Here is a 16,727-nt window from a genome sequence, read left to right as displayed (position 1 = left end):
GAGACATGAGTGTCTGCAGGTTTAGGTGCCTGTGGAGGAGGTAGAACTAGCCCTCTGCAGTCACCAAGGACAGCTGTGAAGTAGATTTCTTGGATTTCCCAATGAGAACAAGAGCATCTTTCTGCATGTGAGAATGATGTACCATAGTCGGAAGAGAAAAGCAGAAGGGGTGGAACCCTGCCCTGGTGATCATAAGCAGCAGGGCTGACTTTTGACCCCAGCCTTTCTGGACCTTGGTTTTCTCAAGGTGAAACACAGGTTTGGATTACCCATCACCTCAAGCCATAGACCAGAGAGGCTGACACTCCCATGAACCTCTGGCCTTTTCTGGTTCCAGCTTGGTGATCACAGTGGCTCCTCAGGCTCCTCCTTCCTATTACCTGTCACTTTCATTCCTAGAAGCCACAGCAGACTCTTTATGCAATTCACTGATTACTGCTATAATTTGGATGAAAAGTTTTTTATTAGACTCAATTTGAGACTCTTCCAAGTACTACAAAGAAATCTGTAACTGAGCATGGTGGATTTTAGAATGGAAAATTGCATACATGTTGTAGAGTGGTGTTACTGCCTAATGTTTGGTTGTTTTTGCTTTTTTTTTTTTTTTTTTAAACCAATGTCTTGCTGGTGCTTAGAATTCCTCAACATATTGGGAAGGCAATCCTGAAATGGAAACATTGCAGAGGATCTATGGAATATCCTTTCCTGATAGCAAAATGATGAAAGGCTGGGAGAAGTTCCAAGAGGAAGCCAAGAGCCGAGACCACAGGAAAATCGGGAAGGTACGCCCACGCCATCATCACACAGACACCCCTTTGTTGCCCATGAGTGCACCTCACAAAACAAAGTCTTAAGAGGAGTACTTGTTCCCTCTTGTGTTCTGTTCCGTTGACACTTGTTGCCTGCAGCTGAGTTCTTCAGACCTATACTCCAAAAGTCTGTTAGCCAGTTCCCATCCTCTGTCTTCTGTTGGGGTTTTAAAAGCTCTTGTGAGAGTTTATTTTATCATGGTATAAAAACAAGGTAGGTGGACCTAGGGTTTTAATCTCCATCCTGCCAGGATTGAGCTGTGTCATGTGACAGGCAGAACATTCGTTTATGAAGCTGTCCACAGCTGTTGTGAGAAGTGGTTGGCAGTGATGCTGGGAGACACCCTGTGCAGAGGGCAGACTCTCAGGGGTTGGCACCATGAGAAGGTCACATCAACTGAAGCCCACCTTCTGCAGTGGACTTTCTTTCTCATCTTATTATGTTGTCCCCACATGAGACCTGTGTTCTAAATGTCTGAAGAAAACTCAGTCACTTAGCTACTGACTTACACTTTAAAAAATTAGTAGTGAAGAAGAAAAGTAATTATAAATGTAACTGACAGTTTTTCATGTGCTATTGTATATACATTATATCTCTGGATAGACACTGAGGGACTTTGGGATGCCTAGCAATAAACGATGGGAGGATAAAATGACATTTTATGACCGTCACATCAGATATGATAAACATTAAGCAAGAGATGAAATTTGAAATGCAATTATTGTTTCAATCTAGGAACAAGAGCTTTTCTTCTTCCATGACCTGAGCCCTGGAAGCTGCTTCTTTCTCCCCAGAGGAGCCTTCATTTATAATACACTTACAGATTTCATACGAGTAAGTTAGTTTTTAGAAATATTCTTATTTATCTACATTCTACATCTTACTATCTTCTGTCATAAGGGTTTCCATTAATTTTTAGTAATGTAAGAATTTTGGAACTAAAAACCAAATGCTAGATTCTACCTGAAGACATGGAGATGGTTTACTTTCTTGAATTTCATAAAATACAGGCATTGTATCCTAAGTCTCTAAGGATGTGGAACATTAACAATCTACTGAGAGTAGATCTCCTGTGGCAGAGAATGCTGCTCTGAGAGGCACTGCTTCTCCAAGGTGACTAGTGGGCCCCAGTGCCTTCTGCTCACTATGGCATAACTACCAGGTAACCAGACGTCTCCAGGAGGGGAATGTAGTTGTGTCTGACCCCCCATGGTTGAGCATGCTTAGTGTTGCAGGCTTAGGGCTTTGAAGATACTGGTCAGAGGTGGGCCGTTTGGACTGCTGGAGCTAATTTTCCAATCTTCCCTTGTTTAGTCTTTCCTGTAACAGTTACAGCCTTGCACTGTGGCATGCTGTTGACAGGTGGTGGTGATTCCTTAAGAGTGTGTTGTCCAGACTATAGTGGGCAGCCTTATGGTCCCATGGTTTTCAGTTCCTGTTGTTTTCTTAGTTTGTGTGAGGGGACTCTTAGGTTCCCACAATCAAACTGCCCCTCAGTGCATTTCTCAGAACATACCCAGCAGTGAGTGAGGTGGAATCTGCCTAAGTTTTGCTGCCTGATTTCTATGTACTGATCACTGATCACTCTCAGACTCCCTCCAAAGACCATCGTGCTCTCTACAGCTCATTTGCAGAGGTTCCACTTGGCTCAGTAAATATTTCCTTCATATCTGTTATGAAGAAAACACTCCAGACTTACCTTCATGCTTAGACCCTTGGGATCTCATGTCTTACTTAGCACCTCCTCCTCCTGTTCCTCTTCACCCTGGTTGCTATCTTCATGTCTCAGATTTTGGAATCCTTCTGTTCTGAGCATGTCTTCCTCTTGCCTGTTTCTCCCTAACCCCCATTTAAGGGATCACTTTCTTCAGGACCTTTCTGGGAAAAGATGCATCCGTCAAATGTGCTGGGCTGTCGCTATGGCTACAGGTCTTCCTTCTCTTCCCTCCCTTCTTGCACTGTGCCTGAGGAGGCTGAGGTTGACCTCTGTGGAGTAGCACTTGGCCTGCATTCCTTCCAGTAAGGATGACCACTATAGGCAGTAGAACAGAGGCGGGGGAGTGAGGCCTGAAGGGTGATTGAGGAGTCTGGAGATTTGGGTGGGTGGTAGTGATCACTCACTGCTGCGTCCCTGTGCTCTTTGCTTTGGCGTCAGCATAGCCCTGGTCCCTGAAACTCCAGGCTAGGTGTGGATGAATAAGCACAAAGCCGTTCTGGTGGCCTTAAAGGGCTCTCTTATCTTTTATAGATGCAAGACAGACATGGCTGATGATCAGGCCCAAGTCTGATTGCGTGGGTTGCTGCATTGGAAAGCATTTAAATACACAACCCCAGTGGTCTCTAATGCTAAGGTAAGGGCTGAGCCCCTTAAGTTCCCACATACCCTTGTGTGAAGTCATGGGTCTCATCATGCATAAAAGAACTTCCAAATGACCTTAGCTAGTTTTTTATGTTTGTTTTTTACTTGCTTTTTTCTTTCAAGGGACTCATGTAGACCTGGCTAGTCTTGAACTTGCTATATATCCAAAGGTAGCTGAAGTCCTGATTTTCCTGCCCCACTTCCCAAATGCTGAGGTTACAGCAAGTGCCACCATGCCCAGCAACGCTAGTTGTAATCATAATTCTCAGTCATGTGGTTTTGATTCTTTTCCTCCCCTAATAATTTTTCAATTACGTGTCTTATATAATGCATAGAATAACGAGAGTGAATGATGCTGTCTTCCTGTGGGATGTTCACCTCTGCCAAGATGGAAAACAATAACCCAGTGACCTGGTGTATTTGTTTGTTTGTTTTATCAGCTTGAAACAAGCTGCAGTCATCTAGGAAGAAGGGACCTCAATAGAGAAAATGCCTCCATCAGACTGGCCTGTAGGCAAGTCTGTGGTCATTTTCTTGGTTGATGATTGATGTGGGAAGGCCCAGCTCACTGTGGATGCTGCCATCCCTGGGCACCATGGTTCTCTGTGTCTCCATTTGACAGGCTGACAGGTCTGAGTCTCTCGTCAGCTCCCAAAGACTCCAAGAAAGCAGCTCTGCCCCACTCCTATGTTCTGCTACTGAGGAGCAAACTATTAGAAGTCTCATCTGGTTGACACACCATTGAGTGTCCAATAAGATCTTGTTTGAGAGCAGATGAGGTTCCTTGGTAGCAAGTACATTCCCTCTCTATCTTCAGATCTTTGAGTGAAAGATCCATGACACCTCTTGGCCACCTCCTTCTTCCCCCACATTCTATAAAGATGATGGAGGGAAAGGATACAGAAGACAGTTCTCTTCGGAGATGGCTGGGGAGGGTAGGAGGCACTTGGTGGTGGCCAGGCTGTGGAAATTCTGATGTCTACCAGTTGCCCCTACCCCAACCTGGTCTTCCCTATGCTCACAGCTGTCAGCACAGATTAGCGTTGCTTGATCTTAAACTTCGTGCAAGTGGGATCACATTGTTGTGTTTTGGTGCTGCTTTTGTTCAACTTTGTTTCTGAGATTCAGCCAAGCTGTGGTGGTGTGTTAGGGGTTGGTGGTGTTATTTTAGGTACTTCATTTTGTGGGTGCAATACATGATAATCCATTATGCCATAGGTGTTTAGATCACTTCCAGTTTAGAGCTACCATACAAAGTCCACCATGAACTTTCTTGTCTTTTGGTACATACAACTGCTCACTTCTGGGAAATAGAAATCACAAGATAGTCGTTTGGACTAAGATTTTATACTAGACTAACAAGTTCAAATGGAGTCAACCATGCTAAGTAAGGTTCATCACCAATCAAGGGCCTACTGCTTACCTCACCTTCAGAGAGACCTGGGTCAGAGAGAGAATAGCCAGACTCCTTAAACAGGCCATTGTCTGTTGGCATGAGAGTGACATTTCCCTCTGTGTTCATTCTTAAGGGAAGTAATATTAGCGAAATAGCCAAGGCTACCACAACAGTTTTTTTCTGTTTCCTGTTCCCTCCTGGCAAGGGAAATCATTTTGAGATGAGCGGTTCACTTTTAGGTTTTGTTTCCTTCTTAAATCTTCCTCTGTCCTTGAAAGTCCTAGAGCAGAGACTAAAGCCATTGAAGATAACTAAATTGCTGTAATTTTGTCTTTGGTAGTCTCTAAAAATAGAATTGCTAGGTCATGGGGTATTTTTATTTACTGTAGATTGATTTTGAGTCACAGTCTTCTATATCTACATCAGTCTCAAACTTGCATCCTCCTGTGTCATCCTCCCGTTTCTGCATGTTAAAGATGCATACCACCACACCCAGGTAAAACTTGTTTTTCCTCCATACTTTCTTCTTTTATGTGCTGGAGTAGGAAGTAGAAATTGAACGCAGTACTTAATTACATTTTTAGACAAGGTCCATTTAGGTTGACTTTGGATTTGTAATGGAAAAGTCTTCCATGTTCATATATTGGTAGAGTTAATATTGTGAGAATGGTTACCGTACCAAAAGTAATCGGTACATTCAGTTCAATCCCAACCAGAATCCTGATTCTTCACAGAAATAGAGAAAACAGTTTTAAATTCAAAACCAGATATGTAGATCAACGAAATAGAACAACAACAACAACAAAAAACAACCCAGATTTAAGTCCGTGCAAAGATGCCACAAAGAGTGGAGAAAAGATAACCTCTTCATCAAAGATGTTGACAGGTAAAACTGACTATCTACGTATAGAAAAGTGAGACTAGATCCCTGTCTCTCACCCTGCACAAAACTCAACTCCAGATGGATCAGAGACCTCAACATCAAACCCGACAGTGAAACTGCTAGAGGAGAGCTAGGGTGTATGCTACAGGATACGTGTAGGCATAGGCAAGGGTTCCCAAACAGGACGCCGGCCACTCAGGAAATGAGGCCAACAATTGATAGATGGGGCCTCAGGAAACTGAAGAGCTTCTGTGTCGTGAAGGAAATAGTCAAACAAGCGAAGAGGTGTCTGGCAGAATGGGAGAAACATTTTGCCGGCTACTCCCCCCCCCCCCCCCCGCCCCTGCATTGTGTACTCCAGGCTATCTGGTCCTCAAGCTCTGGGCCAGTTCTCCCGCCTCCTCCACCTCCCATCTTGAAGTAAGAATGCTAGGATTACAAATGCTCACTATGGCCTCCGGCTTTTTTAAAAAGCGTGGGTTTTGGAGATCAAACTGAGGTTGGCAGGCTTATCTGACAAGTGCTTTTCCTCACTGAGCCATCTTGCCAGCCCGGTTTGGCTGGCAATTTCCCTAAGAACTAAGGAAGTATTAACATAATATAGCCAGTCACCTTTTTGGGTTATGTAATATAATATAACCAATCAATTCTTCTAGCTGTGTATCAAAGAGAAATGAAAAGATGTTGCTACACAGTGACCTGCACTGGGCTGTTCCCGGCTTTCTTTCCTAATAGTGCAGAAAGTCACCAGCTTGTGAGAGGCTGGGCATCAGCTTGTCCAGTAGACCATTCCTTAGCTAAAAGGAGCAAGGTCCTGATACTGTAGTGAGAAAGCAACCTCCAAACATTATTGAATTACATACTTCAAATTGGTGAACTTTCTTGCATGTAAATTGTACCCCAATAAGGTTGTTTTGTGGTAAAATATACATAGAAATCAATATTGGCAATTTAGGCATTTTAAACTTACAGCTCCTTCTCATTGAGCATGTTTATATTGTTACATAGCTATCACCATCCATCCCCAGAATTCTTTTCCTCTTATAAAACTTAAAGTCTCGGGGTTTTGTCATGATCCCAAACTGAACTTCTGCACTCATCAAACACTGACATTCCTTTGCCCTCCCCAGTGTCTAGAGCAGTGGTTCTCAACCTTCCTGATGCTGATACAGTTCCTCATGCTATGGTGACCCCCAACCATAAAATTGTTTTCATTGCTTCTTCATAACTGGAATTTTGCTACTGTTATGAATCGTGATATAAATATTTTTTGGAGATAGACGTTTTCTAAAGGGGTCACGGCCCACAGGTTGAAAACCACTGGTCTCACACCACCACTCTGCTTTCTGGCATTGCTCAGAAGTAAAATGAGAGGATAGTTGACCTTTTACAGACTTCTTAAAGTCTGTTTCGTTATTAATATAGGCAAACGAGCTCTCATATGCTTTAATTTACCTAATGTCTTTATTTTCTTCCTCTCTCTGTTTCTTTACTTAAACTATATCTTTTGTAAGAGGAATATTGTGTAGTTCACTTTCCTGTGTTTGGCTACCTATGTCTTCTTTTTCTTGTGCTCTCCCTGTGAGCCTCTGTTTTTGTGCATTATTATTCAGGAGAGGGCATTCACATGGGACAGATTCTCGGCAGTGCCAGGCTGCCGAGACCGTCTGCCAGTCCGGTATCAACAGCCTCTAGCTTGATGCCAAGTCCTTGTCTGCCCAGGTGAGGGCAGAGAGGTAGGGATGTGTGGTGTGAGTACAGTGAGCCTCTGTGGAGGCAGTGTGGGTAGGGCCTGCCCCCTCAGAGCCAAGGCTGCCTTTCTGTGGAAGATCATGCAGGCAGCCAGGTGGGCAGGCGGGCACATCTTCCAGACACAAAGGAAACTCCAAAGCTCTGAGGTAAGACGACTCTGGCTTGTAGTGAGTAAAGATGAGGCACCTTTGTTTGTGTTGGCTACCAACTATCTGGACAGCAGATCATGCATAAACAGTGATGCCCTGGCACCTCTGCCCATCCAATTCTTCTCCCTTCCATCCTGGAAATTGTCTGTCCACGGCCTCTTCCGTTACCCCTCTTGCCTTTAAAAGAATCTTTTTTATTTCAAAATTTTGTGCGGTGAATTGTACTTTTTGATAACATGGGAAATTGAGTTAACACTGTAACAGTTAGGCTATAGAATAGTTTTATCATCTCTAACAATTCCCTCTTGCTACCCATTTTGAGCTGAACCCTCCCCTCCCCTCAATCTTAGGTGAACTCGGTGGATTCGTTCTCTATCCCCAAACTTTTGGTATATAAATGGGGTTATAACTGTATAGCCTTTTGAAAATGACTTTGTATCTGTTTGGTTTCTCAGTGGTCCACCCTTTCCTGCTGAATGGTATTTTATTGTTCAGACACAGAACAGCTTATTTATCTTCTTTCTGACTGAAGCTCATTTTGATATTTGTTCCCAGTTTTGGCAATTGTAAATATTTTGCTATAAATATTCATGTATGGGTTTTTGTATGAGCATAAGTTTTCATTTTATTTTAGCAAATATCTAGGACAGTCATTCCAGGGTCTCATGGCAAGCTATGTTGAACTTTAAAAGAAAATATCACCCTATCCAGGCAGTGGTGGTATACACCTTTAATCCCAGCACTCGGGAGGCAGAGGCAGGAGGATCTCTGTGAGTTCAAGGCCAGCCTGAGTTCCAGGACAGCCAGGACTGCTTCACAGAGAAACCCTGTCTCAAGAAAGAAAAGAAAAGGAAAGAAAGCATTACACCAGTTTCCATTTTTAGTGGCTGTTCCTTTGTGTTCCTTCCAGCACTGTATGAGGTTCCCTTTAGGAATCTTGTCAGTCATGTGTTTTGAATTTCCAGATCCGCCTGACTCACTGAGATTAGGGACATAGAAGGAGAGGTTCTCATCCCCAGACTTCCTCACCCCTCTTTTCCTCACAGTGGCAGTGGATTTCTTTGCAGACATATAAAGTCTCAGAACACTTTCCATGAGGGGGGTCCTGAGGGATGCACTCAGTGGTTTAGTTGAGAAGAGTCTGCTGAAGGAAATAGTGACAGAGGAGTCTGTCTAGTCAGGAGGGACTACAGAGGGACGGTGTAGCACACAAGGATGACCCAGGGGGAGCTGCTTCGTCTTCCCTGTCAGGTCTGAAGAGGGAGAGGACGAGTAAGATACCCAGAGAGCTGAAAGCCACAGAACACAACTTAAGTAGAAAACAATGTCAGAACCAGTGTAAACTCAAGGCAGAGAAGGAGCAGGGAAGGAGGCAAGTACCCCAGCCTCCCTCTGCTGTTATTGGAATCTTTAGAGTTTTCTATTGGCCAAACCCAGCCAGAAGTAACAAGAGAAGTATTAAAGATTCGCCAGAGAAGCAGACCAATTGAGTACACAGAGGAGAAGACTTACTGTGCGGAATTGCTATCGAGAGAGGGGGTGATGTAAACCCAAGTCCAAGGGCAGGAGGCTGCCTCCACCAGCTCAGTAGGCAGTCAGGAGCCAAAAGAAGCCAATGTCTCCCTCTCTCGCCTGTTGTCCTTTTCACGTGCTCAGTGGATTAAATGATGCTCATCCACATCTTCAAGGGTCATCTACTTACGCTACCCACTTCAGATGCTGGTCTCAACCAGAAACCCTTTCTTCGATGCACCCCAAAGCAGTGTTCCATCTGAGCACCCCTTAGTGGAGTCAAGCTGACAAAGAGTTAACCATCACAGCAGATGGGTGTGGGGTGTGGCAGATGGGGTCAGTGAGCATGCCCAGCACCGACACCCCTTGTGCCTCAGCACCCATTCGTTCTGGGCTTGGATAGTGGCATTTGTTTCCCACAGTCTCAACCATGTGTCATCAAGTGATCTTAGTGCAGTTTCACTTCAGATCTGAACTGTAGGTTCAGCAACTACTGGTGTGGGAATGCACACAAGTGGGCATCGGCACCACGTACACACAAATAAATGAACTTTATAGTTATTTTAGTGGGATTTGTGAAAGAGCTATCGATGCGGAATTGCTCTAGCTTTTATAGTGAGAAGATATGTGAAAACTTTTTCAATAGTACTGATACTTAGGGGCCACTGAGATGTGTTTGAGTGACCAGGTCACTAGGCACAGGCAGAGAGATATGACAGGAAACTGTTACTTCAGGGGGCAAATGTGGTTCTTAGCACCCAGTCAGTCATCAAGATTCTGCAGGAGACCAGATGGAGGTGCATGGTGCTGGATTATGGGCAGTGCTGGTGAGGTGGCTAGTCTTATGTCAACTTGACACAGGCTTAGTCATCTGAGAGGAGGGGACCTCTCAATTAAGAAAATGCTTCTATAAGATGGGGATGTAGGCAAGCCTGTAGGGCATTTTTTTAATTAATGATTGATGAGGGAGGGCCCAGCCCATTGTGGGTGGTGCTATCCCTGGGCTGGTGGTCTTAGGTTCTATAAGAAAGCAAGCTGAACAAGTCATGGGAAGCAAGCCATGTTGAGCAAGCCAGTAAGTAGCTCCCCTCGATGGCCTCTGTACTAGTTCCTGCCTCCAGGTTCCTACCATTTGAGTTCCTGTCCTGACTTCCTTCAATGATGGATTACGATGTAGAAGAAAGAGTAAGCTCAATAAACCCTTTCCTCCCAACTGCTTTTGGTTGTGTTTCATCACAGCAATGGAAACACTAAAACAGCTGGATCATGGGCACTGCTGGATTCAGGAGCTTGCTCTTTCTCAGTGATTGCCTTTCTTTGCCATTGAGAAATTGACAGCATAGTGTCAGACATATTTTCCCTCAACTTTTTCTTTTGAAAAGTTCAAATCTATAGAAAAAGGTGCAGTGAACATGCATTGTTTTCATTGGGGTGTATCAATATCATTTTGAATTTGTGCTATCCTATATGTGATTCTATATTATGTGTATGTTATAGAGAGATACATATCACCTATGTGTGTATATTTTATATTAAAAATATAGAATCTGTTGATTTCCAGGCATGGTGGGTATGCCTGGGAGGCCAAGGCAAGGAAGATTATGAGTTTGAGGGCCAGCCTGGGCTAATGGTGAAGCCCTATCTAAGCAGCAACAAAAGGTTCATCCTTAAATAAATGTAGTATCTACTGATGCTTTGCTTCATAGAAAATTGTCTTATTTGGTCCTGTGTGCCATAACAAAGTTCTAGGGACTTAGTGGCTTATAAATAATAAAAATCTATTTCTCACAGTCCAAAGGTTAAAAGTCTCAGATCAGGTCCCAACAAAGTCAGATCTGTTGAGGGCCTGCTCTAGGTTGCAGACTGCCGCCTTCTTCTGGTAGCTTCATAAGACAGAAAGATGCCCAGGGATCCCTTTGTTAGGGATACTAATTCTTTAATACATTTATGGCCCAATCAGCAGCCTGAGGCCTCACCTCCTAATGTCATCCTTTAGGGTTAAGTTTTCAGCATATGAATTTGAGGAGAGAACACAAAACTTTATTCAAGAATAGTTTGACATAATTTCCAAACACCTTGATAAAATATTGATATCTAATGTGAGTGTATTCATCATGAATAACTTTTTGAACATCTCCTTAGTTCAGCCTTAGAAGAGGTCTCTAATAAACACAATACATACTCACATATGCATATACACACGGACTTTTGGTTTCCAAGATCATCTTTATTTAAATGTATAGAACTTTTTCTGTCACAAATAATTACCACCATTCATATGACATACCATTTTGTCAAGGATTTCTAATCTAGACAGACATGAAGGATGGATAAGTGCCTTGCTGGGTAGCTGAGGTCCAGCATGTCCACCATTTTACTGGGAAATGTGCTCTGCTGAAAAATACCAGGGGCAGCTATTTCCATCGTAAAAGTATGCCTTTTTAAAAAATATATGAGAAATACTTTTTAGCTTGTTTGAAATATGGTTGTCTAGATTTGTGTCATGTGTTCATTAAATTATTTACAAATGATTTATGAATATCTAAGGAATAATCAACCAAACTGCTATGTTGAAATTTAAAATTAGAAATAAAACTTTAAAAATACTTGGGGGATTCTCCTCTCTTAGCCCCACGGATTTAATGAAAGAAGCTGCTAATAGGTGGGAGAAACTGCTGTGGCTTAGTAGATAACAACCACTTGTTGTATTACACATTAAAATTCTCAGTTTTATTGCTGCTTAAAACTAAATGGGCCAATACTATAACATAGAACAGGGCATTCAGATTTACAAGTTTTAAAATTATTAGGTCTTCTAAATCATAGGGAAAAGTGTTATAGTTTATTAGATTTCAAAGTTTTTAGTTATAGTGAAATAAGACACTATGTATATAGAATTTCAATTACTAAGTTTGAAAACACTGAAACATTTGTGTCTATACTATTTGCATCTGTTTGAATTTTTTTCTATAAGATACCGGAAACAGTTTAAAAGAGGAAGCACTCATTTTGGCTCCCAGCATCAGAGAGTTCATTGTTGGCGACTCTGCCATCTGGGGAGCTGTGCTAAGCCAGAGCATCATGGTAGAAGGCTTGGAGGAGCAAAGTGACTCACCTCCTGACAGCCAGGAACAGAGGAAAGAGAGATGCAGGGGACCAGATTCAGAAGATGCAGATCCCAAGGAGACATCCCAGGGATGTATGTCCTCTAATTAGGCCCTGCCTCTGAAAGTTTCCATTACTGCCCAACAATGTCATCAAATTAGGAGTCCACTGATGAAGTCAGAGTTCTCACGGCTCAGCCATCTCCCAACGCTTGAGTCTACCAGCTGTGGACCAAACCTTCAACCCATGAGCCTTCTAGGGGATACTTCATATTCAAATGGAAGTACTGTGGTATGCTGTGAAATAAATATACTAATGAAAGGTTTACTGTGAATATGCAGACTTTTTGTTCATAATCCACAAAACTGCCAATCTTAAACCTGTCACACCTGAACCTGAGGAAACAGGAATTAATAGAAGACATAGCCTTGAGTTTTAAAATAGTAGTTCATAGTGTTAGTCTTCTTGGAGTTGTGCTCTAACCTAGCAGATTTTAACATCAACCATGTTTGTCTTCAAGGAGGAGTATCACAAGCGTAACTTCACAGAAGTGCTCTCTCCTAACATGTACAACAGTAAACTCTGGGAAACCTCAGGCCATTGGCAGCATTACAGTAACAACATGTTCACCTTTGATATTGAAAAGGACACTTTTGCCCTCAAACCCATGAACTGTCCCGGGCACTGGTGAGTACTGGACATGAAGGAGACCCTGCACATGTACGTAGTCCTTCATCCAAGTTAGCTTTGCATGTTGGTACTTTGCTTTTTAAGTGATTTCCTGTAACGGGAAGTGTGGAGGCTATTAATTGTCTTACCTCGTTATTTCATTCTAGAGAATGGAGCTCCTTTTTTAAAATGAGCCTGGCAGGCATGGAATGTTAGCTGGGAATTGTAGCTGGAAGTTTTCCTGTGTCCTGCCAGGCCCTGAGGTCCCACAGCCACTTATAAAATAATCACTTAGAAGCTTATATTAATTACCAACTGTATGGCTTATGGCAGGCCTCTTGCTAGATAGCTCTTTCATCTTAAGTTAACCTATTTCTAGTAATCTATGTTTTGCCACGTGGCTGTGGTGTTACTGGTCTGCTGGCGTCTTGTTGCTCCTTGGGCGGCCAGCTCACATCTCCCTCAACTCTGATCTTCTTTCCACATGTCTGCTTGGATTTTCCACCTGCCTCTAAGCTGCCTTGCCATAGGCCAAAACAGCTTTATTTATTAGCCAATGGGAGCAACACATATTCACAGCATACAGAAAGACATACCACAGCAGGGAACTCTCATTTTCTGTACTTCTCAGAGGCTAATAGTATGTGTTGATTTTATAGATCATTATATTTGCCTTCCTAATTATAATATACTTCAAATACACATGTTCATAAGATATTTAATTCTTGCATACTGTTTGGGTGATTATAATAAGATCCACAGAGTCCTGATCAGTGGATGATTCTGGAAGTACCTTTCCCTCTACATTTCAATGTCTATGAACTGTGATACATCTTAGAGTTGGTGGTGTGTTAATATTAATCACAATATTAATCAAAAGTTATTGTCTAAGGCTGGGGAGACGGCTTGGTGAGTAGAATGCTTGCTGTGCAAGCGTGAGAACCTGAGCTTGCATCCCTGCGTACATCCCTAGTGTCAACATAAAAAGCTATGCATACTGACACATGCCTGTAATAGTCTCAGTATTTTGGGACAAGAAGAGGGTAGTTGTTGGCATGCCAGTTTGGCCAGTCAGTGAGCTACGGTCTCCTTGAGATACCTATTCTCACAATTAAATAAGCAATAAAAAGGTGGTGTGTGATAAAGATGATACACAACATTATCAACCTCTGGTCTCTGCATGTGACTCATAGGCATCTGCATGCCCATAAAGATGTGCATACACACACACACACACACACACACGCACGCACGCACGCACGCACACACAGGTTTTTTTTTCCTTAGTGGCACATGAAATAAATGTATGTCCTACAATCAATGCTGTTTTGGATTCTATGAAAGATTATAAAGTTAGCATGCAAATTCAACCTCCTAAGATAAGTGGATTTTACAGATAGAAGTGAATAAACACAATCTTCTACACACACACATTCCCAAGCTTATAGTTTTTCTTAGCAACATACATAGTTTCTAGTACATTGACATCAGAAGCCAGCTGTCAAAACAAATCTCTAGACATTCAAGAAAGCCTTCTGCCTTTTCAAGAAAAGATTAAAATAAATTAGAATTTAAGATGGAAACACATAAAAATGTGTTTGTAACTAATGTGGAAACTGTCTGTAGATAATCTCCATCCTCTTCCAATGAAGTGGGGCCAGCTGGTGCCCACATTCCCAGAAGCATTGTTAATTCCTCAGGATCCCTTCCCAGTAAGTTCCATTTCAAGCTGTAGCCTGTGGTCCCACCTCTAAGGAAGGCTGAATGAAAGCAGAGAATGTAGTATTGCGTCTTCCTGCCTCAGGATAAGCAACTGGGAACACAGTGGCTCGATGCTGATAAGGTAAGGGAGCCAGGAGTGTCTTCTATGGAAGAGGACTCTCTCATTCAGCCGAGAACCTTAGTTGAGTGTGTCTCATGCTTGGTGCTAGAAGTCATTAAGACACATCCTGTTTCCTCCTGGAGCTCAGAGGAGACCAAGAACAGATAGGTAGATGATCGTGTATAACAACAAAACTAGACCAGCACCATGTCATCCTGCTTGAGGTGTTGCTGGAACCTGAGGAGAAATTTACCAGTCTGCCGGGGGCAGCATCCAGAGGGCAGTCACTGAATGGATGAAGACAGGGGCAGCATTCAGGAAGAGAGAGAGTGGACAGGATTCTTTCTCAGTGCTGCTGTGATGGCAGTTCATAGATGTCTTTCCTAGAAGAGGGCTAAGGTTGTCAGTCACTTACATGGCACATCCTTAGTATGTGAGGCACAGGGTTCCATCTCCAGGTCAAAAAGATAAATAAAAAATAATCATAGGAGAAAAAAAAAAGCCTGTTGATCTAAGACCCAGCACAAATCTGATTGATTTAATATTTGCACATCTAGAGACTTAGTTTCAGAGTATAAGATGATCACTTTTCTCTCCACCATGTAAAGTCTGTTCAATTCTATGTCTTTTCAAGTCTAATGTTTGCGCATCGCCCACGATCCTGGAGAGAAATGCCTGTTCGATTTGCTGACTTTGGAGTTCTTCATAGAAATGAGTTGTCGGGAACTTTAAGTGGCTTAACCCGAGTCAGGCGCTTCCAGCAGGATGATGCTCACATCTTCTGCATGGTGGAGCAGGTAGGCAAGGACACTGGGCAGGGCTGGCCCCGCAGACCACACTCAGGCTCTTCCAGCGGCTGTGCAGTGCGATGTGTATGTACTCCTGTCTCTGCACATCACTGAGCGAAACCTTTCCTGGTCCTCTGGCTTAGAGTTAAGAGGCCAATCATTTCCCAGAGTGGAGTTTACTGTTTTCCTTCACTTACTTTATTAACTCAACTTCCACAAGTGGGGTATTTTAAGGGAACTTGGGGTGTTTGTTTTCAATGTATTGCCTGGAACTTAGTTTTATCTTTTCAGTTCCAATTAAAATTGCCATGCAAAGGTCGCTGTCAGACACTGCCAGACAGTTTGACCTGGCATAGAACAACAGCACGTGGAATGTTAGCCAAGAGATGCTGCGCTGTACGACAAGTCTCAGGAAACTTAAAGGATTTGATAAAATAGAATGTTTCCTGACTGCTGAAAATCACTGTAAAAACCAATATCAGTAATTTCTTTGGAAACTTTTAAATGACTCATAGGTCAAAGGAGAAATCCAAAATAAAATTAGAAAATATGATCTATGCAATAAAAATGAAAACACATGCATCACAAATTATGGGATACCATTAAAATGATGTCTGCAGGGACATTTACAGCACCCCAGCTTCTACTTAAGAAACCAGGAAAAGAAAAAGAGCCAGTTACATCCAGTGTAAGACAAGGAAAGAAAGTACAGTGATAATGAGTGTGCTGGCTGGTTTTTACGTCAACTTGATGCAAGCCAGAGTTTGCATGAGGGAACCTCAATTGAAGAAATGCCTCCACCAGATGAGCTTGTAGACAAGCCTGGGGTGAATTTTCTTAATTGATGGTTGGTATGGTAGGGCCCAGCTCACTGTGGGCAGTGCCACCCCTGGGATGATGGTTCTGAATTCTTATAGAAACTGAGCATGCCATGAGGAGCAAGCCAGTAAGCAGAACCCCTCCATGTCCTCTACTTTAGTTCCTACCTTCAGGTTCCTGCCATGGCTTCCCTCAGTGATGGACTGTGACGTGGAAGTGTAAGCAGAATAAACCCTTTCCTCCCCAGGTTGCTTTCGGTCATGGTGTTTCACCACAGCTATTGAAAGTTTATCTAAGACAATGGGCAAACAAGAGACTATTATTTGGTTCTTAAATTCCCCTCAAGTTTGTTGCTGAAGGCTTGGTCCCCAGCTGGTTAGGGGGACCTAATTAGGAATTAGAGCCTTAGGAAGTTAGGTCATGGGGTGTACCTTAAAGGATCTTGAGTCCTAACCCTGTCCAAAGGTCATAACATGAAGCAGCCTTGCCCTACTACAGGCTCCTTGCTAGGATGCTTGGACTGACACAGTGACAGAAACAGCAGAGCCGACTGAAAATAGAAAAATGAAGAGAACACCAACAAACCCAAAAGCTGGTTCTCTGAGAAGATCACAAAATTTGTAAGCTTTTAGTCAAGTTTAAAGGAAAAACATGAGTTTCCAG

At 42.8% G+C, this 16,727-nt stretch overlaps 1 protein-coding gene across 1 annotated transcript in view; it reads left to right on the top strand.

The window, feature by feature from the left end:
- The window catches only part of Tars3 (threonyl-tRNA synthetase 3), a 57,221-nt gene that overhangs the window by 18,376 nt on the left and 22,118 nt on the right, over nucleotides 1–16,727 (top strand). Inside the window, exons 9-12 of the mRNA XM_059273291.1 lie at nucleotides 636–782; nucleotides 1,546–1,644; nucleotides 12,487–12,653; nucleotides 15,092–15,254. Coding sequence (XP_059129274.1) covers nucleotides 636–782; nucleotides 1,546–1,644; nucleotides 12,487–12,653; nucleotides 15,092–15,254 — 576 coding nt within the window. The remainder of the gene's footprint in view (nucleotides 1–635; nucleotides 783–1,545; nucleotides 1,645–12,486; nucleotides 12,654–15,091; nucleotides 15,255–16,727) is intronic.

Source organism: Peromyscus eremicus, chromosome 1 (genome assembly GCF_949786415.1).
Source record: "Peromyscus eremicus chromosome 1, PerEre_H2_v1, whole genome shotgun sequence".
NCBI lineage: Eukaryota > Metazoa > Chordata > Mammalia > Rodentia > Cricetidae > Peromyscus > Peromyscus eremicus.
Note: the sequence above shows the minus strand (reverse complement) of the source record. Positions and strands in the feature narration are given on the sequence as shown.